Source organism: Ambystoma mexicanum, chromosome 6p (genome assembly GCF_040938575.1).
Source record: "Ambystoma mexicanum isolate Mex_15411 chromosome 6p, UKY_AmexF1_1, whole genome shotgun sequence".
Taxonomy (NCBI): domain Eukaryota; kingdom Metazoa; phylum Chordata; class Amphibia; order Caudata; family Ambystomatidae; genus Ambystoma; species Ambystoma mexicanum.
In genome coordinates, this window is record NC_090935.1 from 100,055,601 (window position 1) to 100,081,224 (window position 25,624).

General features: G+C 48.8%; 1 protein-coding gene across 1 annotated transcript; it reads left to right on the forward strand.

The window, feature by feature from the left end:
* Positions 1-2,351: 2,351 nt before the first annotated feature.
* LOC138511236 (avidin-related protein 1-like) lies at positions 2,352-24,894 on the forward strand. The gene is made up of 4 exons (XM_069626779.1): positions 2,352-2,499; positions 16,709-16,892; positions 21,965-22,085; positions 24,513-24,894. Exons 1-4 carry the CDS (start codon positions 2,428-2,430, stop codon positions 24,541-24,543), a joined length of 408 nt encoding a protein of 135 aa, XP_069482880.1. The 5' UTR covers positions 2,352-2,427; the 3' UTR covers positions 24,544-24,894.
* Positions 24,895-25,624: the final 730 nt, after the last annotated feature.

The following is a 25,624-nucleotide window of genomic DNA, read 5'->3' on the forward strand; positions in this document are numbered from 1 at the left end:
GATCAACAGGAGAGAAAGGGGGGCAAAGGCAGAGGCAAAGAGGAAGGTCTTGAGAAGTTTCCGGAACGGAAGATGTTTTTCCTCAAGTTTCAAGGTGGCTGGGAGGCTGTTCCAAAGGGAGGCACCAGCCGAAGACAGGAGCACATGGCTCCATGCTCCACTCCAGGCCGCTTACTGCTCTGGAGGCCCAATAAGGGGCAGAGCCAGATGCAGAGCAGGAGCACAAGTCTCCATGTTCCACTCCAAGCCGCTGACTGCACTAGTGACCCAACAAGGGGCAGAGCAGGAGCACACAGCTCCATGCCCCACTCCAGGCCGCTGACTGCATTCAGGCCCAGTAAGGGGCAGAGCCAGATGCAGAGCAGGAGCACACAAATCCATGCCCTACTCCAGGCCGCTGACTGCACTGCAGGCCCAGTAAGGAGCAGAGGAGGAGCACACGGCTCCATGTACCACTCCGGGCAGCTGAATGCACTGAAGGCCCAATAAGGGGCAGAACAGGAGCACACGGCTTCCTGCCCCACTCCAGGCCGTTGACTGCACTCAGGCCCAATAAGGGGCAGAGCCAGATGCAGAGCAGGAGCACGAGGCTCCATGCCCCACTCCAGGCCGCTGGCTGCTCTGGAGGCCCAATAAGGGGCAGAGACAGATGCAGAGCAGGAGCACGAGGCTCCATGCCCCACTCCAGGCCGCTGACTGCTCTGGAGGCCCAATAAGGAGCAGAGCTGGAGCACAAGGCTCCATGTCCTACTCCAGGCCGCTGACCGCTGACTGCACCTCATGCCCAATAAGGAGCAGAGCCAGATGCAGAGCAGGAGCACACAGTACCATGCCCCACACCAGGCTGCTCACTGCTCAGGAGGCCCAATAAGGAGCAGAGCCAGATGCAGAGCAGGAGCACACGGCTACATGTCCCACTCCAGGCCGCTGACTGCACTAGAGGCCCAATAAGGGGCAGAGCAGGAGCACACGGTTCCATGCCCCACTCCAGGCCGCTGACTACTCTGGAGGCGCAATAAGGGGCAGAGCCAGATGCAGAGCAGGAGCACACGGTCCCATGCCCCACTCCAGGCCACTGACTGCTCTTGAGGCCCAATAAGGAGCAGAGTCAGATGCAGAGCAGGAGCACACGGTTCCATGCCCCACTCCAGGCTGCTGACTGCTCTGGAGGCCCAACAAGGAGCAGAGCCAGATGCAGAGCAGGAGCACACGGCTCCCTTTCCCACTCCAGGCCGCTGACTGCACTAGAGGCCCAATAAGGGGCAGAGCCAGATGCAGAGCAGGAGCACGAGGCTCCATGCCCCACTCCAGGCCGCTGGCTGCTCTGGAGGCCCAATAAGGGGCAGAGACAGATGCAGAGCAGGAGCACGAGGCTCCACGCCCCACTCCAGGCCGCTGACTGCTCTGGAGGCCCAATAAGGAGCAGAGCTGGAGCACAAGGCTCCATGTCCCACTCCAGGCCACTGACCGCTGACTGCACCTCATGCCCAATAAGGAGCAGAGCCAGATGCAGAGCAGGAGCACACAGTACCATGCCCCACACCAGGCTGCTCACTGCTCAGGAGGCCCAATAAGGAGCAGAGCCAGATGCAGAGCAGGAGCACACGGCTACATGTCCCACTCCAGGCCGCTGACTGCTCTTGAGGCCCAATAAGGAGCAGAGTCAGATGCAGAGCAGGAGCACACGGCTCCCTTTCCCACTCCAGGCCGCTGACTGCACTAGAGGCCCAATAAGGGGCAGAGCAGGAGCACACGGTTCCATGCCCCACTCCAGGCCGCTGACTGCTCTGGAGGCCCAATAAGGGGCAGAGCCAGAAGCAGAGCAGGAGCACGGGGGTCCATGTCCCACTCCAGGTCGCTGACTGCACTGCAGGTTGAAATGTTAAAGGGGGATGGTACAGAGGCAAGTCATCATATGGAGGCAGGAACGATTGTGTGTGAGTTTAGCATTCATTTTCCAAGGTGAATATGTGGTGAAATGAAGCAGGACTTTTTTCCGTGCCTCACCTTCCTGATTCTTGCAATGCTGGAAACTCCCCTGAGTGGGCTACAATTAGAGTAGGCGGGCCCGGATTTCTATCCCTCCTGACTGACGCAACCAAGGAGAAGGGATCTTGACCTGGTTTCTAGCGCTGGAGAAGGCTGTAGGCGCTAGCAAGGTGATGCACGTCTTACGAATTGCAGAATACTGATGTGTCATACATATTAACGAGGCGCTTCTTCCAGTAAATGACCCAGGACGCGTTCCCTCTTCAGGGCACACCCGTGTTTCCCAACTCTCCTTAATGACAAGACCTGTATCTTACACCACAAGCAGACGGGTTTCCCATCTACGTGTGCCAGGCAGGCATATATATAGAAGGGGCAGAGGGAGGACGAGGAGTGCTTTCTAGAGAAGGTTATCCCTGCCGCCGTTCTTCAGGAATCATGACCCTCCGCTGCCTCTCCCGGGTGACACTCTTTCTCCTAGTGGCCCTCGCTGCCTCGGCGCAAGGAGTGGTAAGATACAGCTTTTATCAGAAAGTAGATTTTACACTCCAGTGAGCTTCTCTCATATGGAGCTGTTAGATTAATTCATCATGAAATCTGCAAACTGAGCGTTCATTTTTAGTTTTGGCAATCAGGAGGCGCTGTAACCACTGCCTTCAAGCCAGAACTATTGGCATGGGAAGTGAAGGACGGCGGAGATGGGATGAAAGGGTGGTCGCAGCCCATGGGAGCTTGGCTTTTTATCCAATACTTGGCTGCCTATCGCCCTGCTCGTACCAGTGGCCATTCACATCCACTACCTGCCCCTCCCCATCCAAAACACCCGCCACTAGCTCTGTGCTTTTACTGCACTGCCAATGTTATGTCTAAGTAGTGTCCTGAAAACGAATGGCTTAATTGCAGCTGCTGGTCTATTGAATGTTTCTTAAGCAAGTGGGACTTAAGCCACCCGATTTATAGGCAAATATGTGTGTCCTTTAATCTGTTCCTTGTGCTGAATTCCTGTTATAAAATAAACAAGTCAGCAATGTTGTTTCTTGTACAGGCACTGGATAGGCATTTACCAGACGCTCCCATAATATGCCCAGGTACTAGCATCATGTGCCAGCTGTGGAAATCCTATGACCAGGAAGAACCGCTATGGCAGTGCCTGGAAAGTGCCTATGCCACCCCTGCATAAGCCTGTTTTATTTGTTCCAAGCATTGTAAGACAGGCAAGTAAACATGGTCAAACAGAGAGGCAGGAATTTGGCCAGGGTCACTCAATGTGGTCTATGGGAGTAGCCAGGCTTAGAGTTTCACAAACCCTTCATTGGCATGGCCCCATCTGCCTTTAGTGACCCACTTTGGGGTCTCCAACCCAGTCCTCGAGTGCAGCTTTCATGCCAGGTTTCGGGAAAACAGATGAGAATAGTTCTCAGTATTCACAAAGTTTTTTGTGTTTTTTGCTAAAACTGTAGTAACTCTTTCTCTCTGGGAACACAGTTATATACTCCTGCTCTACCTCCTCTATATAGAACGTATGCAGGTTCCTTGGGGCTTGCAATCGATTGATCAACTGCTGTTGGCAACCCCATCACAGCCTTCTGCTGACTTCACTCTTTCCTGGACCTAATTCTTTCAGAAGTCACACACAATACCACACCTCTTCGCTGAAAACGGTTCAATAGCCTCTGTTTCATCTTTCGATCACAAATCCTGGACTGCTGCTGCCTGTGACTATTTCTTTGGTTTTGGCAATGCAGCGGTATTTCAGCACCACCTCTAAGGGCCAAACTATGGCACAGGAGAGCTAGGAAGGAGACGGCGTGTGAGGAGCACACAGCTTGTGGGTATTGTTTGCATTTTTACCCACCCATTGGCCATCCATGGCCATGCTTATCCCTATGGTCATTCCCATCCACTGCATGCCCCTCCCCACGAAAAACACACCCTGCTTGGATATCTTGTATCTATCTTTTTCATGCAATAACGTAACATATTGGGCTTTTATTGGTCTGCCATTGTTATCCATCAGCAGTCTTTGGAAAGTGATTGCTTAATATCAGTTCTAAATCAGTCCCTAGTGTAGTAAATATGCATTTACCAAGTGTGCCTTTAGCTGCTTGATTTTAAGCAATATGTGTATCCTCCCATCTGTTCCTTGCATTGAATTCCTGTCAAAAAAGAAAAAGCATTGGCAAAGCCAAGGTTTTGGTGCATTTTCCAGGCCATCATATGCCCAGATACTCACACGGGTTTCCAGATGTCGCCATTGTATGGCCAGGGAGTCTCTGTATGGCAGGGCGTGGCAAATACCTATCCCATGCCTGCACAAGAGCCACAGCTGTTTACTTTGCAAATGTTTTTTTCTTTGTATCTATCTGTTGCTCTAAAAAAAAAACATGTCAATCTTTCACTCCGAACATCAAAAACATATCTCTAACTTTTTCACTTTTTCAGGAAATACGAACTTAATAGAGCCACACCGCCATCTACTGGCGATTGAAAACAACGCTATTGCACAGTAGCAAACAATAAATGCCTGCAAAAATAAATGTTTACCATTAGAACAAATATGCAATTTCAGTGAGCTCGGATAAAAATCGGGTGAATATAATCAGGAATTGTGGATTCGTGATAACACCTTGGCCGGACTTCACAAAGCCTATTGGTGCAGCTTTAATGCCACTGGTAGCCTGCTCTCTCCGGCCACAGAAATCATACACTCAGGTGCAGCCCTGAAGCCCTCGCAGGGCACACGGGTAGCCATGTATGCCAATGTAGAGCCCGCGGCAGCCTCACTCCCTCGCCCACCTCCTTTCATTCTCCCCAAAGACCTGTGTGCGCAGTTCCTTCCCTCTGAACCCGCTCCCAACTCCATGCGCGTGCGTGTATGCGCGCGCCGCTCATGCTGTGCACAACTGGCTGTCATTGGACGTTGCACAGGTGAGAATATCTCGTGCATGACTGGCGCTGGCTGAGCGGAGCGAAACATGTGTCGCTGGATGGACTGTAACTAGGCAACAAGGGTCATGTGGTGGCCTGGACAGAAGACAGGACACTGTTGGGATTTAACTAGGAGTTTATTGAGACACCTTAAGTGGTAAAACAGTGGGGGCATTTAGTCCTGGGCAGGGATGGTGCCAGTACTCACAGTTCTCTCCTTCTGGCTCCTGCAGTTGGCTTCACTGCAAGGCAAGGGTCAAGGGTGTTGAGACCCCTGCAGCTAGAGCACCCAGAAGGCTGTCCTCAGAATTACGCTCTAGTTCTGAAGGGCCTGGGTATTGCAGGCTATAGGGAGGGCTGAGTCACTGTTCAGGAGGAGCACCGGGGGTCGCAGGCATTCTCCAGCCTCTGCAGTGTTTTCACTCGTCGTGCTTTTGCGTGAGTTTCGGGCTCCTGAAGTCTCGCGCGATCTCGTGGGCGGGATCTCACGAGAGGGAGTCCCCACACACCTCCTTTCATGGTTCCTAGTCCATGATGAAGTCTGTGAACCTGGTTGGTTTTCTTCTCTCCCTTTGGGGTCTGTTCTGGTTGGTGATAGCCCTTGGGGATTAGGTGGTTATGCGGGGTGTTTCAACTGAGGTGGGGTCCATTGGGTTGCCTCCCGGTGTGGTTCTCTGGACTGGGGCCTAGGGCTCATGTCGGCATGTTCCCGTTGGTTGCTTTCTTCGGAGACATCCGTCTCTGGTTGTTGAGGGCCGCTTCCCGATCTCCATCGTTCATGGTCATCGCCCGCTTCCATGGAGGGGTAGGGGTTCGAGGTTCTTTTCCGGTACACGGCCACTCTTTCCAGGTTCCACCATCTACCGTCGCTGGTGTGGACATGGTTGGTTCCTTTCCGAGTTACTTCTATGGCCTTGCTGTATTTGGACCCTGTGCCGGCGTCTTTGTGAGGTAGGCGTATTTTTACCAAGTCCCCTTCGTTGACCTCTGTGCGGTGGACCGCTCTGCATTTGTTGCCTTGAGATTTCATGATCTCTTTGTTCCTTTGCAATCAGAACACAATGTCACTCATGTCGATGTCTTCGTCCTCTCTGACTTGGTGTAGCCACGGTGGTACCAGCGTGAATGCGACCCTTCTCCCTCTCAACAATTGAAACAGAGATACTCCTGTGATGGTATTTGGGGTGAGGCGATGAGCTGCAACCGCCTCTTTGACGGTCTTGTGTGGATTCATGCCCGATACGCATGAGGAAGCGGTTTGCCCTTTCTATCAATCCATTGGCTTGTGGTTGGTACAGGCTTGCTCTCAACTGACTGATATTGTGTTTCTTTAGGAAACCTTCCATCCCGCTGGAGACCAGCTGCACACCATTGTCCGTTACATTCTCTTTAGGGAGCCCTTCCATTTGAAAAACAGCACCGAGTACTTCTATTACTGTGCTCGTGGTGATGTCTGGTACAAATTCGATCTCGACCCGCTTGGAGAAGTAGTCCACCATTACTACTCCGTACCTGGGGTCGACCGACATGCCGTCCAGCGGGCCAATAAATCCAGTCCTATTTTATGCCAGACGCGGTGTGGGGTTTATGTGGGTGTCACGGGTGCCTGCCTCACTTTCAGTCGTTTGTCACTGTTGGTGCATTCATGGCAACTTTCAATCATTGCCCTCACGTCTTGGTCCATGCAGGGCCACCAGTATGCGTTGCTCACTATAAGTCATGTCATGTTGCTGCCCAGATGACCTGCATGCGCTCTGCACAATATTACTTTGCGAATGCCTCTTGGGGGAATCATGTGGTCGCCTCTCATTATTATGCAATGCCATGGAGCTCTGTGTTGGGTAAAGTTTGGAGTTCGTCCCCCTTGGAACCTCAAAAATGTATTTCATGTTTGCTGAATTTAAATTAGATTGATGCAATGGCATGGTAATAGTGAGCTCACAGATTAATTTTCAGCACTCCAAGTGTTTACCTCCCAGAGAAAAAAACAAATTTTTCTCTCTGTGTCACCAGTGACGCAAAGTGTAAACATTTTCAAAATATATGTGAGAAATGCACTAAATGAAAAAAAAAAAGACTGTATTCAGTGGCTTTAGAACAAGCTGCATTGAATGTATAGCTCCAAATGTAAACACAATGCCCAGAAATACGTATATATTTTTTTGTTACATGTATGTATCAGCTCATTTCGGGAAAGCGTATCATGTGTAACAGAGATGTCATATGTGCAACCCAAACTACACATATGAATCAAAGGTCACCCTAAAAGCTTGACCTTCAACTCAAGCCCAGAAAAATAAGTAGTGTTTTTTAATGTTTGAGGACTCCCCCGATTGTTTGACCCCATTTTGGTTGTAAACACATATTCAGGGTGTATTGTTTCAGAGAGCATCATGTGATGCTTGCACCCTCCAAAGAATTTTATTGGTGATAGATGGAAAATCCTTAAAACATACTGGCCCAAAGCTGAACACGAGTCTGAGCAAAAAAACTTAGTCTGATGAAGAAACCAAGTAAAATCACTTTTTTACACAAAACTCACCTTTTTTCATTTTTTTCATGGAAAATAAAAGTTTGAAGTTAATTCATACATTTGACGATTTTTACAAAAAAGGTCTTGTTTAAAAGCACTAGTCGCTGGTAAGTCTTAGGATCGTATCCTTGCGATGATAGGGCGTGGAACAGCCCCTTGGATCGGGCGGTTGTTCAGCACCCGGTGAGCTCTTTCTACAACGAATAGGTGGTATAGTGCGGATTCGCCGAACAGTTCTTTACACATAGTTTCAACAAAATCTTCCATTTTCTGCAGAATTTGTCTCTCTCTTACCCCCACCAGCCTGATGTTATTGCAGCGGGCCCTTCCTTCTAGGTCTTCGTTCTTAGCAGCCACCGCTTTGACTTCTTGCGCTGTCACCTTGGTCACCAGTGTAGCGTTGCTGTCGTCCAGATCTGAGACTCTCTGTAGCGCCGAGTCCAGTCTATCACCATGTTTGCTGTGCCGGTGTTGCAATAGGTCGACTTTTGATGAGAGAGCGTCAAGTTTGAAGTCTAGGTTGCCTATTCCAGCTTTGAGTTCAAGCAGTATTTCACGAATATCGATGGTCGTAGCCTGGGTTGGCTCTTCATCCTGTTCCATTGCTAGCGTCGGGGAATCAGATTGTGGATGCAGACTGGGGGCCTTAACTATGGCTCCAGGCTCAACATTTAGCTCCCTCTGGGATTTTTCCAATTTGCCCATGCTAGGTTTTTTGCTGTTGAGGAAGTAAGGAGGGAGGGGTGGTCTGTTTGGGCCTTTGGGGTGCAATTGGTGTAGCTGTAGTCTCGCTGAGTCTGGAGGTTATCCTGTTGGCTTTGTTCAGTGTCTTATGGTTGTCACTTGAGGAGTGCTGTTGGTAGATGCGTCGTGTTCTTGAGTGTGACTACCGGATGGTAGTTTTGCTACTGAGCTCTACACTTGAGGAGAACAGAGCTGCCCTCTGTCACTCACCTCCATCGATCACTGGAGCTTGTATTTAGAGCGGCACACTTCGCTACCAAGTCTCTATACTCCTGGTTTGGTTGTGCTCTGGATTCAGGGAGGTCGTTTCGCTGTGAGGGATAGGCGAAATCCCTTGCTGTGGGACAGGCAGTTGCCGTAAATTGCGGTAGTGGTTAGAATGACTGTTGACTTTTGTGTCCTTGGTCGTTGGGAAGGGCCGTTGGCTGAGTCCGGTGTGGCTGTTAGGGTATGTGCGTCGCTGCCCTGGGGTCAAGCCGTTATTTTATCTGGCTACATCGCTGGATATCTGCGGCGGGAGCAGCCTGTGTGGATGTTTATCAACATGGGCTTATGTTGTGACTAGGTAATAGTTTATGGTGGTGAGTTGTCCTACGTTGTTTCCTCTCCTTTATACAAGGCTGCACTGGCTTCCATGTTTGATGACAGGGTCGTGCTTGGTGACGTTCCGGGGGTAGGGTTTGTGTGATAGAGTTATGAGGAGGCTGGGACATTTGTCAGATGTTCAAGATGCCACCCTGCTCCCCTGCGGGCATGTGGGTAATTGAACTGGTTTAGGGCTAGCTGTCATGCCATGCAGAGTGTCTTTATGGGGGGTTTGCACCACAGCGGGGACGTTGGTCGACGTGCTTATGTGTGGGGCGCGGGGTGCCCCCAGTCTCCAAGCCTAACTGTTGGGGTTGTCACCCCTCGTAGGAGCCGCTGGGTGCGCTTGGTCGCCTCAGGGGCGCTGCCGGGGAGATCATCGCCGGGATCAGGGAAAGGGCTGGCTGGGCCTGGGTGTGGCAATTCACCGGGGTCTCGTCCTTGTGGAGCAAGGTGGAGATGGGGAACGGGACACAGTGGTCTGGGCGTGTGAAGAGAAGTGGAGAACACTTCTTACCTGCCCCGCTGTCCATCTGTAATGGCCCGGCGCTCTCACTCCATGGCAGATAGGCCGTAGTGCGGGCCCTGAGTTGTTTGTTGTGGTGTTAATTTCAAGACCCGCTTTCTCACGGGGCCCTCCAGCAAGCAGTCAGAAACCACGTGTTTGTACACCTTGATCTGCTGTCTCGGCCACATTAGGCATGCTGTTCGGCGTGTTTGCTGCAAGCAGCCCCCCAGGGTAGCACCTTCCGTTGATCAGCAGTACTCAAAAGGTGGGGGGGGGGTGCTCCAGCTTTATGTGAGTTGTATATCATCTGTGCTATTTAAAGTCTCTGCCATGTTGTGCACTCTGGGTGTGCCCCCGGCCCAGCCCTGAGCTCGGCGTTATTGACGTATTTATGTGCCCAGGGTGTGGAGGCTGATTGGGGATTGCGTTGAGTTGTCCGGGGCCCGCGAGCCGTGGAGTGCTGCATGCCACGCCGCACCACGCCCCTCCACGGGTTTGTGTGTATGGCTGGGCCGGTGCAGCTGATACTCTCACCCCAAGCTACCTCCTGTGTGCGCTCCGGAGGTGGCTACAATGCTGTTCACCGGGGTGCAGCTGGAGGATGGCCGCCGTCTCAGTCCATGTGCTTCAGGGATTTCCCTGATAGCAGTCTAGGGTCCCGCTGCCACGTGTGTAGTGGAGGATCGCTTGTATGTCCAGGACCGGGGCAGGCTCCTTAGTGCCTCTGCTCCGGTTGCAGCTCTTCAGCAGTTACTGACGTGGCAGCTGGTTACGCTGCTCCAGCCACACAGAGATCCAGTTCTTCTTGGCTGCACAGCCGGGGGGCCCCGAGCCAGGCTGCGCTTCAGCCCCCTGGTTGTGGGTGGCGCCGCGGCCCCAATCCATGCCTCGCAGCGGCAAACCCGTTATCAATGCCCATGTGTCCCGCAATGTGTGTGGGTGCGAGATTTTCCACCGTGGTGTGGATCTGGTGCCTCGATCGGGGATGCCTGCTGGTCGCTCTGCCCCTACCACAGCTGCCGGGCCGCTGTTGGGAAAGATCTACCCCGCACATCTTCTTTTTGGCTGTGAACATTCCCACAATATTCTCTTCAAGTTGCTGGCCGACTGATGATGTTTCGTCAGGGTTAAGGCCCTTTTCCCGCCTGGTGTCCGTTCCACGGGTTCCTCGTCTGGCAAACTCCCCGTAACTCTGTAGACACCACGCTGTGATCGGTGTAGCTTGGTGAAACAGTTTCCGACAACAGGGAGTTGTGTTTCCCACCTCAGGCCTCTGATTTTGCAGAAAATATGGGAGTTCTGCACAGAGCTCACGGTGGAGCCGCCATCTTGGTTGGGCTCTCTCGTGCCCTCTTGAATGCGGTCATAAGTTGCCTTCAATTTCCTTTCCCTGCTTTTTGGGTGTTGCAGCGTTCAGTCATGTGTGTATGATTGAAATAATTTTGGCGGGGGTGTAGGATGGGTGCCTATTCTTCCCCATGGCCTCTCCGGTATTGGCCCCTCTTGACACATTCTTCTTCTTTTCTCTTTAAATGATCTATTATTACTCTCTCCTCATGCTCTGTTTTTGGTCACCATTTATCAACATGTTTACATCTTCCCTACTCCTTTTGTGTTTTACTTGTATATGACGTACAATGTTTGTTAGGTGCTACCTCCACAATTCAATGTCACTGCTACCAATGTTCAAATGCCTGATTAATCCATCACCCTTATTGTATTAGCATCTCAAACGAGGACTTTGAACACAGACGAACAAGTATCCCTCAGCCTAACAGGCACCCAACCCATCCATGACAGCAACAGTACAGACCTCTCCACCACGGCCTATACAGGAAACACCACCCAGGAACATCCGGGCCAATATACCTACATGATAGCCTTGATAAGGACCCTAGGGGTCGAAACACGTGCCGGCTGACCACGAAAGACTAGATGTCTTCTTCTAAATAAATATCACTGAACTCACTCAAAAAATGGAGCTGCTAACAAACCTTTTTCCGCAAAACAAGTGCGAGGTAACCAGGACCCTGCAATTACTCTTTAACAAAGGAGGTGGGGGCACCACCTCCTACTACCCTTAACCTTGCAGCCATTCAACCAACTCATCTTATTTCAGAGCGAAGCACTGGAAGTGGTCCAATACCAGGGCCTGCCCCCCAGACCCCTTTCCATATACCCTTACTGTATTATGCTCATATTTTCATGTATTTTTGTCATCTGATACTTTTTGAATTTCTATAATTGTGTTGAATTATGTGTTGTGAATTAACCCAATTAAACGACATAAGATACTATCCCACCTGAAGAAATGCATGTTTCCAAGAAACCCATTTATCCATGCCCAAATCTATGAAGTTTAAAACCTTTTGGGCCCAGGATGTTATTGCAAGTCCAGCTGATTTGGGGTAAAGAAATTGATTCACAATCCTAATTAACAAGAACCGACCTCATACAATTATTGATAAGGATTCTGACAATAAGGGAATGTGGGTCTGGGTTAAACTGTAAATAGGCCCAGATATTCTGTCTATTATGAATATTTATGGAGCAACTAATCCCGATGCTATCTTTTGGGATACTATGAAACAGGTTGTTCTACAGTCTAATCTCACTAATCTCATCGTCTCTGGCGATTTCAATAACGTTATTGATCCCTTCATGGACAGGAGATCAAAACATGTTTTTTAAAAGTTTGAGAGCTCTTAAATTGTTTGTGTGCTGGGTATTGGAGATTGGACTGGTGGACACTTGGTGGTTAGCTCCGCCTACTGATTCGGATTCTACATTTCAATCCCTCCCCCATGACCCGCTGACTCGGCTGGATTATATCTGTGTAGTCAGGTCCCTTTCTGGGGCTATAATTGACTCCCAAATTGCTAATATTATCATACCTGACCACGCTCCAGTAATCACTTCTTTTGACCTGCTAGATATTAAAAAGCATCCGAATAGATGGAGATTCAATAATACCCTGTTGCAAGATAAGCAGTTTGAGCAGTCTTTCCTCACTTTTCACAACAGTAGTCTTTAAATAACCTTGATGAAGATACATGTACAGCGAATAAATGGTGTGCTTTTAAAGCAGCTTTCAGAGCCCATGTTATCGCTTATCGCGTCCGTTAAATTATTTAGTCAATGTTGCAGTAGATTGTACTGATCTACGTGTACAACTTTGCTTATCGGTAATTCGGGACAATTCTATTACTTTCTTGTTTTCTCATGTTTTGCCTATTGCTGTCCCATTGGCTAACGTATGTGTTTCTCCTATGTTGACTTACTTTCATTGTTATGATTATGTTAATTTATTCTTTCATACTGTAATATTAGCGCGTTCTCGTAATCGTAACCATGTTTCTTATGGTAATGCATGAGCTTTGTGTTACTGCCTGTTATAACCAGTTGTTCATATTTCAATAATCTTAATAAAAATGTATTCAACTCAATAGCGCATCTCAACAAGGGGCTACCACCATGACACTTAGTCATGCACTCACCTGGTAATGCAGGCTATCGCCATGGCACATAGTGACTGTTGCACCTGCTGCTCATGCACTCACATGGTAATGCAGGCTATCACCATGACACTTAGTGACTGTTGCACCTACTGCTCATGCGCCCACCTGGTAATGCAGGCTGTCACCATGACACTAAGTGACTGTTGCGCCTACTGCTCATGCGCCCACCTGGTAATGCAGGCTATCACCATGACACTTAGTGACTGTTGCACCTACTGCTCATGTGCCCATCTGGTAATGCAGGCTATCACCATGACACTTAGTGACTGTTGCGCCTACTGCTCATGCACTCACATGGTAATGCAGGCTAACACCATGACACTTAGTGACTGTTGCACCTACTGCTCATGCGCCCATCTGGTAATACAGGCTGTCACCATGACACTTAGTGACTGTTGCACCTACTGCTCATGCGCCCACCTGGTAATGAAGGCTATCACCATGACACTTAGTCACCATTGCACTTAGTGACTGTTGCACCTACTGCTCATGCACTAACCTGGTAATGCAGGCTATCACCATGACACTTAGTGACTGTTGCACCTACTGCTCATGCGCCCACCTGGTAATACAGGCTGTCACCATGACACTTAGTGACTGTTGCACCTACTGCTCATGCGCCCATCTGGTAATGCAGGCTATCACCATGACACTTAGTCACCATGGCACTTAGTGACTGTTGCACCTACTGCTCATGCGCTCACCTAGTAATACAGGCTATCACCGTGACACTTAGTGACTGTTGCACCTACTGCTCATGCGCCCTTCTGGTAATGCAGGCTATCACCATGACACTTAGTGACTGTTGCGCCTACTGCTCATGCACTCACCTGGTAATGCAGGCTATCACCATGACACTTAGTGACTGTTGCACCTACTGCTCATGCGCCCACCTGGTAATGCAGGCTATCACCATGGCCCTTAGTGACTGTTGCGCCTACTGCTCATACGCTCACCTAGTAATACAGGCTATCACCATGACGCTTAGTGACTGTTGCGCCTACTGCTCCTGCGCCCACCTGGTAATGCAGGCTATCACCATGACACTTAGTGACTGTTGCGCCGACTGCTCATGCGCCCACCTGGTAATGCAGGCTATCACCATGGCCCTTAGTGACTGTTGCACCTATGCTCATGCGCTCACCTAGTAATACAGGCTATCACCATGACACTTAGTGGCTTTTGCACCTGCTGCTCATGCACTCACCTCATAATACAGACTATCACCATGACACTTAGTGACTGTTGCGCCTACTGCTCATGCGCTCACCTGGTAATGCAGGCTATCACCATGACACTTAGTCACCATGACACTTAGTGACTGTTGCACCTACTGCTCATGCGCTCACCTGGTAATACAGGCTATCACCGTGACACTTAGTGACTGTTGCACCTACTGCTCATGCGCTCACCTGGTAATGCATGCTATCACCATGACACTTAGTGACTGTTGCACCTACTGCTCCTGCGCCCACCTGGTAATGCAGGCTATCACCATGACACTTAGTGACTGTTGCTCCTGCTGCTCATGCACTCACCTGGTAATGCAGGCTATCACCATGCCACTTAGTGACTGTCGTGCCTTCTGCTCATGCACTCACCTGGTAATGCAGGCTATCACCATGCCACTTAGTTACTGTCGTGCCTTCTGCTCATGCACTCACCTCGTAATTCAGGATATTACCATGGCACTTAGTGACTGTTGCACCTTCTGCTCATGCACTCACCTGGTAATACAGGCTATCACCATGACACTTAGTGACTGTTGCGCCTACTGCTCCTGCGCCCACCTGGTAATGCAGGATATCACCATGACACTTAGTGACTGTTGCGCCTACTGCTCATGCGCCCACCTGGTAATGCAGGCTATCACCATGGCCCTTAGTGACTGTTGCGCCTGCTGCTCATGCACTAACCTGGTAATGCAGGCTATCACCATGACACTTAGTGGCTGTTGCACCTGCTGCTCATGCACTCACCTCATAATACAGACTATCACCATGACATTTAGTGACTGTTGCGCCTACTGCTCATGCGCTCACCTGGTAATGCAGGCTATCACCATGGCACTTAGTGGCTGTTGCACCTGCTGCTCATGCACTCACCTCATAATACAGACTATCACTATGACACTTAGTGACTGTTGCGCCTACTGCTCATGCGCTCACCTGGTAATGCAGGCTATCACCATGGCACTTAGTGACTGTTGCTCCTACAGCTCATGCGCTCACCTAGTAATACAGGCTATCACCATGACACTTAGTGACTGTTGCACCTACTGCTCATGCACTCACCTGGTAATGCAGGCTATCACCATGACACTTAGTGGCTGTTGCACCTACTGCTCATGCGCTCACCTGGTAATGCAGGCTATCACCATGGCACTTAGTGACTGTTGCTCCTACTGCTCATGCACTCACCTAGTAATACAGGCTATCACCATGACACTTAGTGACTGTTGCACCTACTGCTCATGCGCTCACCTGGTAATACAGGCTATCACCGTGACACTTAGTGACTGTTGCACCTACTGCTCATGCGCTCACCTGGTAATGCATGCTATCACCATGACACTTAGTGACTGTTGCGCCTGCTGCTCATGCGCCCACCTGGTGATACAGGCTATCACCATGGCCCTTAGTGACTGTTGCGCCTGCTGCTCATGCACTCACCTGGTAATGCAGGCTATCAACATGCCACTTAGTGACTGTTGCGCCTACTGCTCATGCACTCACCTGGTAATGCAGGCTATCACATGCCACTTAGTGACTGTTGCGCCTACTGCTCATGCACTCACCTGGTAATGCAGGCTATCACCATGCCACTTAGTGACTGTCGTGCCTTCTGCTCATGCACTCACCTCGTAATGCAGGATATCACCATGGCACTTAGTGACTGTTGCGCCTTCTGCTCATGCACTCACCTGGTAATGCAGGCTATCACATGCCACTTAGTGACTGTTGTGCCTGCTGCTCATGCACTCACCTGGTAATGCAGGCTATCACCATGCCACTTAGTGACTGTCGTGCCTTCTGCTCATGCACTCACCTCGTAATGCAGGATATCACCATGGCACTTAGTGACTGTTGCGCCTTCTGCTCATGCACTCACCTGGTAATGCAGGCTATCACCATGCCACTTAGTGACTGTTGTGCCTTCTGCTCATGCACTCACCTGGTAATGCAGGCTATCACCATGCCACTTAGTGACTGTCGTGCCTTCTGCTCATGCACTCACCTCGTAATGCAGGATATCACCATGGCACTTAGTGACTGTTGCGTCTTCTGCTCATGCACTCACCTGGTAATGCAGGATATCACCATGACACTTAGTGACTGTTGCACATACTTCGCATGTGCACACCTGGTAATGCAGGCTAGATGCACCTACTTGCTATCGCATTTCCTATGTGCTGTGCTTCCCCAGTACACCCATACTTGCTGCACGTATCTGATCTGGAATATTCCAAGGCTGTAAATGATCAGGACCTTCCTCCCTTGCCCCTCCTTCCACTTGGTGCTCTATGAAGTGACTGCCCTTGTGGCTGGTGCCTAAAACCCAACACTAGATACATACATTAATACATGTGCACAACCTAGATTGCCTTGTGCTGCATGAGGGATATACCTTCTCATATGTGAATAATGACTTCTCGTGGGGTAGGCCTATGGATACTTGCATAATGTGCACAGGGTATTAGTGGTAATGAGTTCATGCCATGGAGTTCCCCAGGCATTCTGTAGCAGATCATGTTTGCAGGTATTCATTGGTTGTGCCTCCTGCTCCTGGTGAGAAGTGATTGTGCTTTATAGCATCTGTTCTGTGATGGGGACATTAATACATCTGTAATGCCTGTTTCTTCAGTAGCTGGGTTTGAATATTCTACTTGTTGATTCGTTGCAGTGCAATCTCTCTGGGCATTGGAGGAGTGCGCATGGGACCCTGTTGGAGATAAACCTTACAGATAACGGCACCCTCACAGGTTCTTATCAGTCTTCAAGCAGCCTTCCCAAGTTCACCATGGTCGGCGTCCATCAACATGGAAACCAGCCAACATTTGCCCTGGCAGTTAAAGATAGTACTTCAGGTAATCTTCTGCCAATCTGAGCTACTCCTTCTCTCCACGCCCCTCTCCTCTGCCCTTCCACATTCTCTTGTGCTTTTCTCTATCCAATGTTCTCTCCTCTACTCTTTCCGTGTTCCTCCTCTCTGCTTTTCACACCTCTACATACTCTGTCAGGGCCATGAGGGCAGAGACATGACCACAAAGCAGAGGAGAAAAAAGTGCACCAGAGACAGGAGTGTAAGGAGTCCTGCAGACAAGAATGGATAGACAATAACCACAGACTGGCAACAAAGGCAGTGAACAGAAAGGGACAGGGAGTACAAGTAAGAAACACGCACTAGGTTCCAGCTTGGGGTGTATGCAGAAAGGAGGAAGAGATGACCACAGGGGCAAGGGAAACTCTTGCCATCTGGGCTGGTTACTATTGCAGGGCCCCACTCTGAATGGAAAGTAGGAGCAGGAGTGGGTGTCTGTGTCTGGAACCTAAGGTACAACCAAGGCAACAGAACTGACGCCTGAACAGGTCCAGCAGGAACTGAACAGTGTATACCTCCTGCATCAGGAACCAGCACACCGTTAACAATATGGCATGAGGTGCAATACTGAAAAGCCACAAAGGAAGGGGGCAGAGATTGCCCGCTGGGACACCCAGCAGATAAACTCTGTATAAAGGAATTCCTCCACAGATTTCCACAATCTGATCTTCATCACTCCACTCCACTCTGGCCTTAACCACAATCCTGCCTGCTAGTCTGCCAAACTACTCTCCTCTGTTATTTTCCACTAGCCGTCTCTCATTGCCCGGCATCCTCTTTCCCTCAGGCACGCTCTACTCTGCACTCCACTCCTACTCTAACCCGCTCCAATCCTCTTCTGCCTTCTAAGCCTCTCTTCCCTCCCTACGCCTTTCTGAATGCTTTTCCATGGGCCCCTTTACACTCTCTGTCCATCGGCCTGTCTCCAGTCTTCCAGATCACATTTCGTTTAATTCTTCCCCTCCTACTTGGCATTCTCTCACTTTCTCCCCATTTCCCCTTCTGCATAAGTCTTTCTCTCCCTTGTCCTTCTCTGCGCTCTCCCTCCGCTTTCCGTTTCACCCTCATTTGTGTATTCAATCTTTGTAATTCTTCCTTGAAGCAATTGACTCAAAAATGAAACATTTCAAGGAAAGCAAATTGTAGTTAAACAGTGAGTAACACCTTTTTTTAACAGAATTTCACAGACGTAGATTACAATGGTTCTGTCATAGTGCAGAGGAACGGGCCAGGGGATACGGTTCTCAGGAAACACAATGCATTTCAAGAATGTTCTATTTTGCTGGTCTTTGAGAATTGACATAGATGGTAATGGTGGTCCTTGGTCTGCTGCCGCTATGAAGACGTCATTCGTCACCTACTATAGTCCTCTTAAAAGCCTACGATATCTCTTACGTACTAACTCCGCAAGACACTGCACTAGTCATGTCACTATTAGATCTATTGCGCGTCTCAGACATCATTGGGCAGGACTATATGCTTGCAATGACCTGATCTGAAGGACAGGCTGGACTCTCAGCTGATGCACTGCCTCCCTTCCTCATGCACTTAAATGTTCCAAGCTTTCGAAGCTTAAGCCCTTCAGTTCTCTTCCCTCTCCCCTTGCCTTTTCCTTCTCCCCACTAATGTCTGCACAAAGCGACTGTGGCTGGTGTCTGACCAGACAACAATACATCTATGTCAGTAAGATGGGCACCCACTAGAAGATATTCCTTATATGCTATATATGAGTCTCGGGAGGATAGCTCAGGAGCAACATGCTCGACTTGGAAGCAAGACGACACGGAGCAACACAGGTCCGATCCCCGGGACCGGGCTTAGAAACCTCTGGGTGTTAAGTACAATTTTAAATAACCATTAATATCATAACATATCATATGACGACTCAGTTCATTTGATTGCCATATAATTAGTGATCAGTGGGCACTAGTGAGATGATACGTGCTTCGAGAGGTGGGTCTACTGTCTGGGCGTCTTCGATTACTGCATCTTGATCAGCCCACATGTTGCTATTCAAAAAACCGTAGGAGTCACTGTCACGAAATACATTCTGCCCGGCAGGAGTACAAGGAGGAGTATTGACTAAACCGCATGCTCAACCCTCACACTTCTACAAACCAACAGTGATCCCAATCATAAAGGTAAGAGATATAACCCCTTTGCCTTTTGGGGTGATGTGGGCCGAGGGACAGCTATGCTCTCAGAAGGGATGTGAATGTGTTCCAGTCACAACCCCAACAGGAAAGCACGACAGTCCAAAATAAAAGAATGTCCAAAGTTTTATAGACATATATTCTTTAAGCAGAACAATGTAAAACTAACCAGTAAAACATTATCCAAACCGACCCCTGTAAAAGAAGACAGAGAAATGCAGAATTATATCCTGCAACAATTCTGGGTATTGAGCGGGAAGGTAAAAGTACAATGCCACAATGTTCCTGGTGAAAAAGGTGCAAAAAAGTGGCTTATGCAGATTTAGGTTGCCAAAACGTGGACTAAGCATGCCGGGGCATTCCATCAGTACCATACTCAGATTTTGGTGTTTCAAAGGTGTTAAACCAGGCTTCTTATCATTGTGCGAGCGGTTTGAACCATGTTCGGGTGCAGGATGTCGTGTAAGTCCAAGAGTCGAGCGGTCCTTGAGTCGGTTTGAAACGGTAGCTCCAAGCTGTTCGATGCAATTCAGATTGATCACCAGGGTTAGTTTGAAGATCGAGCGGTTCGAGACCAATGGTAATTGATGGCTTGGATTGAGGTGTGATGCTCCAGTGGTACGAGTCAAGTTTTGGCGATGGTTTGAAGCTGTGACCCTGATGGTCTGTGCAGTTAAACGATGCAGAAATTCGATGTCGAGCTTGTTCGAATCGTTGGTAATTACTGGTTCAAAGCGATGTGTGATGTGAAGCTCCCAGTGATTCGATTCGAGGTCTGGCGATGAGCGGTTGGTTAGAGCCAAACGGGTGATAGGCTTGGCTTGGTAAAACGCAGTGTCCTGCTGATTTGAAGGTGCAAACAGCAGCAGCAGTTTAAAGTTCGAGAGAGCACCGCTGGGTCCTGTTGATTCAACGGTTGTCGAACGTGGTTCATAGATGGCACTAAATTGATAAACAGCAAACAACAGGGATCCTGGCTGTTTTGGCTTTCAGGATGCTGTGAGTCCCAATCCAGGGGCTCAGGTATTAAGATAGGTCCTTGCTCTTGTTCTTATTCTGCCAACACGGGGATGGCCAGCAAAAACCTGCAGGGGTCATTCACCTCCAATGATGCAGGTCATATGCCAGAAGCAGGTCACCCCCAATGTGCCTTGGGAGTGGTTAGGGAGCAGAGCACGACTGGGCTTTGGAACACATAACTTTTACCTCACTGTCAGATGGCTTTTGGAAGGTCCAAATTCATTCATCCTCGAGGCATGGCTGGTCCAGAAGTTAATCCCAAAATGAATCCAAGTAGGGGTGGGAGACACCCTCTTTTATGGGAAAATGTCCACAGGTGTTGGACAAAAAGCAAGCCTGCTTTAAGGATTCTAATCCCAGTCCTTGTAAAAAGTGTTTTCCTTCTTGCAGTATAAGCAAAGTACTGTGTGCTAAAGCAAATGGAGAAGACAGGAAGGAGAGGTACAGAGAAAAGCAAGATGGTGGAATCCTTCTCCAAATCCCTCTGACTACACTATCCCAGCCCTGTTTCTGGACCCATAGCATCAAAATCCCTTTATCATGCAACACCCTTGTGTGAGGTTAGTCCTTTTGGTTAGGTTGTGCCCTTTGATTCCCTTTTCCCAGGACAGCTCATACTAAGGGGCTGTCCTGCTGGGGAGAGGTGTTACCCAACCTCATAAAGAATCAAAAGAGAAGCACAGTCTTTCAGTCTCTTGTCCTGCTGGCTGGCAGAGACATGCTGTCTGACTAGAATACACACAACCGTTTCACTGCTGACACAGTGTTGGCATGCATATGATTAAAATCAGATGTGGCTTTAATAATTATGGAAATACCAGCCACCATATACAAAACCCAGGTATCACCTATGTTTAAAGATTAAACTGTCACTAGGATGATAATTCCTCATTACTATGTGTAGTATAATATTGAGGATTCAGCCTGCTTGAAGTATCAACTTTATAAATTGTAGTAAAGGAACAGGTAACCAAACACAAGAACTGAGTCCGTACAATGTTCGTGGGCTGTAGATTGGGGAAGGTGCAGGACATGGGTGTCCTGGGCTGCTCAGGGGTTCTGTGGCAGTCTTTAGCCCCTTATCAAGAGGAGCGCCGGGAACGCGACTTGCTCTGTGGGTTTGGCACCTTCATTTCCCGTCTGCCGCTTTGCGCGGCTCCCGCACTCTCTGTGGAAAGTCTTGCGAGTCTACGGCAGTGCCACGTCTCACAAGCTTCCTACACTGTTCTTTTGGAACAGATATGCAGATATGTAGTTGTTAAAAGCAGCATCTCCACTGCAGTGATTTGGCTGTTACAGCAGCTGTCAAAAGAGTACCTTTCTACTTCAGAAGAGGGTTGGGAAGGCTTGACAGTACCTGCCCTTGCTTTCATGACACCTACTGGCAACGTTGCCCCTGCATAGGTGACACACATGTTTTGTCCTGTTCTCATGTTTTCAAGCTTCTGATCTGTACTGAATGATCCTATGTTTTGACATCCTTGTATTTTCCACCTCTTCACCTTGTGTTCCTTTTTACTGTCACTGCTGCTGGCCATCTCTTTCTTCATAGTGTATTCTGTTTTGTTTTATTGTAATTAAGATTCACCTGTGAAGCTGTTGTGGTACTATACTCTAGTCTTTAACCATAACGTAAATATGTGATCAAAGTAAGAAAAAATACAAAAGAACAGGCTACCAAACTCCAAGAGACAAGAAAAAGGAATGCCTCTGTTGGAAATAATGTGTGTGAATAGGCACCACTTCAAGGCCCTGACAAACACCAGCAAATCGTTCAATGGCACCACTGAAGGCTGAAGGGAGCCGACTCAAATACCCGTGTGTTTGGCCTCTGCCTGGACTATATCTTGCCAATGAATGTAACGCATGTTCTTTTCTCCTTCAGTTTCAGTGCGAGTGCTTTCTGGGCAGTGTTACACAACACCAGATGGAGGGATGACCTTAGTAACATTATGGATTCTTAGAGCACCGGCTGCCAAACAGACAGACGACTGGCAAACCTCCAGGTGAGCGGTGCAAGGAGCTGGGTGCATGGTGCCACATGACCTGGCAGTTGAGGGTCTAGCATTTGCATGTGGTGTCGTGGGTAGCACTGCCTTAGGCTAAGGCATTTGCATGTAGTGTGCTCACCTATGGTCCCTCAAGACGTTGCAAGTGGGCAGTTAGTTCAGGTACCTGTTATCTTTAACCTCCCTAAGCCTTCTGTGGCCACCGGCCTTGAACTAAACTGCCCTCTGTCTGTCCACTCCCTCCACGACCATCCTACACACTCTGGTGGGCACTCTCAGGTTCTTGTCTTTCTCTCCACTTGGCTCTCTTTCTCTGACCTCTCCATGGACCCCTCTACCTCTGATCACCCCATTGCTCTCTTTAACATCTCGGTCCCTCCATCTTCGACTCCTCATCGCCCCTCTTCAATGAGTAAGAGGAAATTCAGGCAGACTCTTGTGCCCTTTTCTTTGAGGATGTGAGGACCTCTCTCCGGTCTCTTTCCCCTATTTGTGCCTTTTCCATTGACCACCCTTTCTGGCTTTCCCTGTGCACATATGACTCCATTTTACCATCACCATCCTGCACGCACATTCACACCTTTCTGTCCCCGCCCTCAGCCTTGGATCATCTCTCAAAATCAGGCCCTCAAATGTAATATGTGCTCTGACCTATGGGACAGACACCTATGCTACTCCTAGCATGCAAGAATTCCATTGCTTCACAAACCTAATCCCCTCCCTTCGCAAGCTCTCGAGCAAACCTTCATATACTCCCCAATCATTGCTTTTACTTCCCAAGGCAATATCCATTGCCTCCTCCATTTCGGCGAATGACTTTTGCTTTCTACTTTTGCTCTCTAATCTCTCAAATTCAGGACACTCTCAGAGATCTTTTCTCTCTCCCTCTCCAACTCTCCTTCTGATCCCCACTCTCCTCTACCTCTTCTACTCTTGACTACTTCCCTCCTACCTCTCCTATTGACGTAGCACCCATCCTTCGCAGTGCCAACCCATCCTGCACTACTATCGACACTTTTGCTCCCCCAAATGGTGAAAGATTTATTCTCAGTCACTTGCTCCTATCTCTCTAAACGTTCTCTCCCCACTGGACTCTTGCTTGCCTCCTTCAAATCTGCAACTATTTTACCCTTATTTAAGAAATCCTCTGCTGACCCAAACGTCCTACAAAGTATTTCGCTGTTCCTCACCTTTCCCATTATTAAAAAGTCCTTGACTAGGTGGTCTTCAACAGGATCACTAAACACCTTGAGGGTCTTGGAGATCCACTCCAATCTGGCTTCCGTAGTGAACACTCCACCGAGATAGCACTCATTCATGTCTGGAACTTTCTCTCTAATGATCACCACTCCAAACTCTCTTCTGCTGCTTTCATCACTGTCAACACTCCTCATTCTCCAAGACCTTGGGTTTTGTAAATCCGCTCTTGTCTGGATTACCAACTACCCAAAAAGTCGATCCTTTAAAATCACTTGGAACTCACAAACCTCTGACCCCACCCCCTCTCCCTGTCAGTGCCATCAAGGATCAGTCCTTGATCCTCATCACCCCCCCTCGGCCCTAGGAAGGCTTATCTCATCCTTTGGTTTTTGTTATCATTTTTTTGCTGCTGTCACTCACATATGTCTCTCATTTCCTTGCTTCATTCCGGCCATCCCGGAATGAATTACAAACTGTCTCACTGCAATTTGTCACTGGATGGCCTCTGCTCCCTCATGCTGAAGTCTTCAAAATGGAAATCATCTTTCTCCCAGCTTCCAATGCCACCCCTCCCCTCCCCTATCTCCTTCCCACCTGACCATCTTGCTCCCATGACCAAGGGTCACAATCCTGGGGTCTTCTTTGATATTGACCTTCGACTGCAACCGTTCATCACTACCACTGCCTGTGCTGCTCGTATTAGCCTCCTTAACATTCAGAAAATGTGTCTTTTTCTGACTAAACCCACTACCAAATCTCTAATCTCCACTCTCATGCTCATCAAACTTGGCTATTGCCTGAGCCTACTGCTTGGCTTTCCTCTCTGCTCCTTCCTTCTGGCACTCAAGTGGGCCTTTTCAGGGATGGGTCTGTGATGTCGGCAGTGAATGGCTTGCCACAGGGCACCCCTCTACAGCCCAAGTGTGCCTTTTCACGGATGGTCAGTGAACGGTGGGCCACAGGGTAGCCCTCTCAGTTCAAGTGGGCCTTTTCATGGATGGTTCTGTGATGTCTGTAGTCAATGGCATGCCATGGGGCACCCACATCTTCTTTATAGACAGGCATGGTGTGTAGGCCCCAAATGGCTGATAGGGTTGTTCTCACCCTATTTTTAAAAAAACTGTGGTTCATATTGCTTAGAATGGCAATCCCTGAATACCATCCTATTAAAGTCATGTGCTTTTGTTAAAAATGTTTAAACTTTTCATCATTTCTCTCCTGCAGGATTGGAGCAGCAACCTTTATGAGGAATTAGGCTGAGTAGTAGGAGTTCAGACCGGAGCCGACATAATGGTGTCCAGACAAAACATGAACACATGCACCTGAATACATGCACATGAACACATGCACCTGAATACATGCACATGATCACATGGACATGAACACATGCATGCTACATAAGAGGCCTGAGTGCTGCAATGTTTAAGGCCCCGACTCATGCATTTGATGTCAGCCTTATTGTCTTGACATTATTGTTACTGTCGCAATATGATTTTCTTTGAACTCACAACCATGGTCCTCTTCTAATGATCCCTTTATGCCCCTTTATGACTGCAATCAAGGCACTGTGCTCTTGTGACACTACCAATAAAGGTCTAACACAGATGCTGCTGTTCTCATGCTTGTTTTGTTTGTGGTCAGTGCACATCAGAGGAAAGCACCCAGAGATGGACACACCGACTTCCATGGCTTCATGATTCAATCATCATAGCTCAAGAAGTGCTTGAGTGCACTTCCTGCGCCGGCCAATCACACTTTACTGATTCCACAGCGCTTCACTTCCTATCCTTTAGGAGCTATATTGAATTCCTTATTTTAGTCCTTCTTTCCATCTTTCCTTCCATGCCCAGTGGTCATGTCAAGGTTTTCCCAAGGCAGTGATTTGAAATGCTTTTCAGAATGTGAAACATGTTTGCTTCGGTAAGGTCTAACTAGTTGCAGGTAGACTGCCACCTGTTCGATGACCTCCTTACCCCGATTACTGGGGAAATTATATTACTCTACGTCCTACTCGTCCTCGCCACATCACGTAAAGGATGCCCACATCTCACAAAAGCACGTTACACTTTTTGTTATTAAAAAAATATCATTTGTAGGGCTCTTCCTCTATCTGTTTCAAAGTGGGCCCTTCCCTACACCTCAAAACCACACCAAAGTCTATCATACTGGATTACTCGTCTCAGAAATGCGCAGAGGCAGGACGGGTCATCCGTGTTGAGACGAGGAAGAGTTGAGCTTGGATGAATGGCGATTAGCCCCTGTAATCAGGCCCTGGCCTCCCTGTGCCTCTTCTTATGAACGAGATTTGAAATGCAATGTTTGTTGTTTAAATAAAG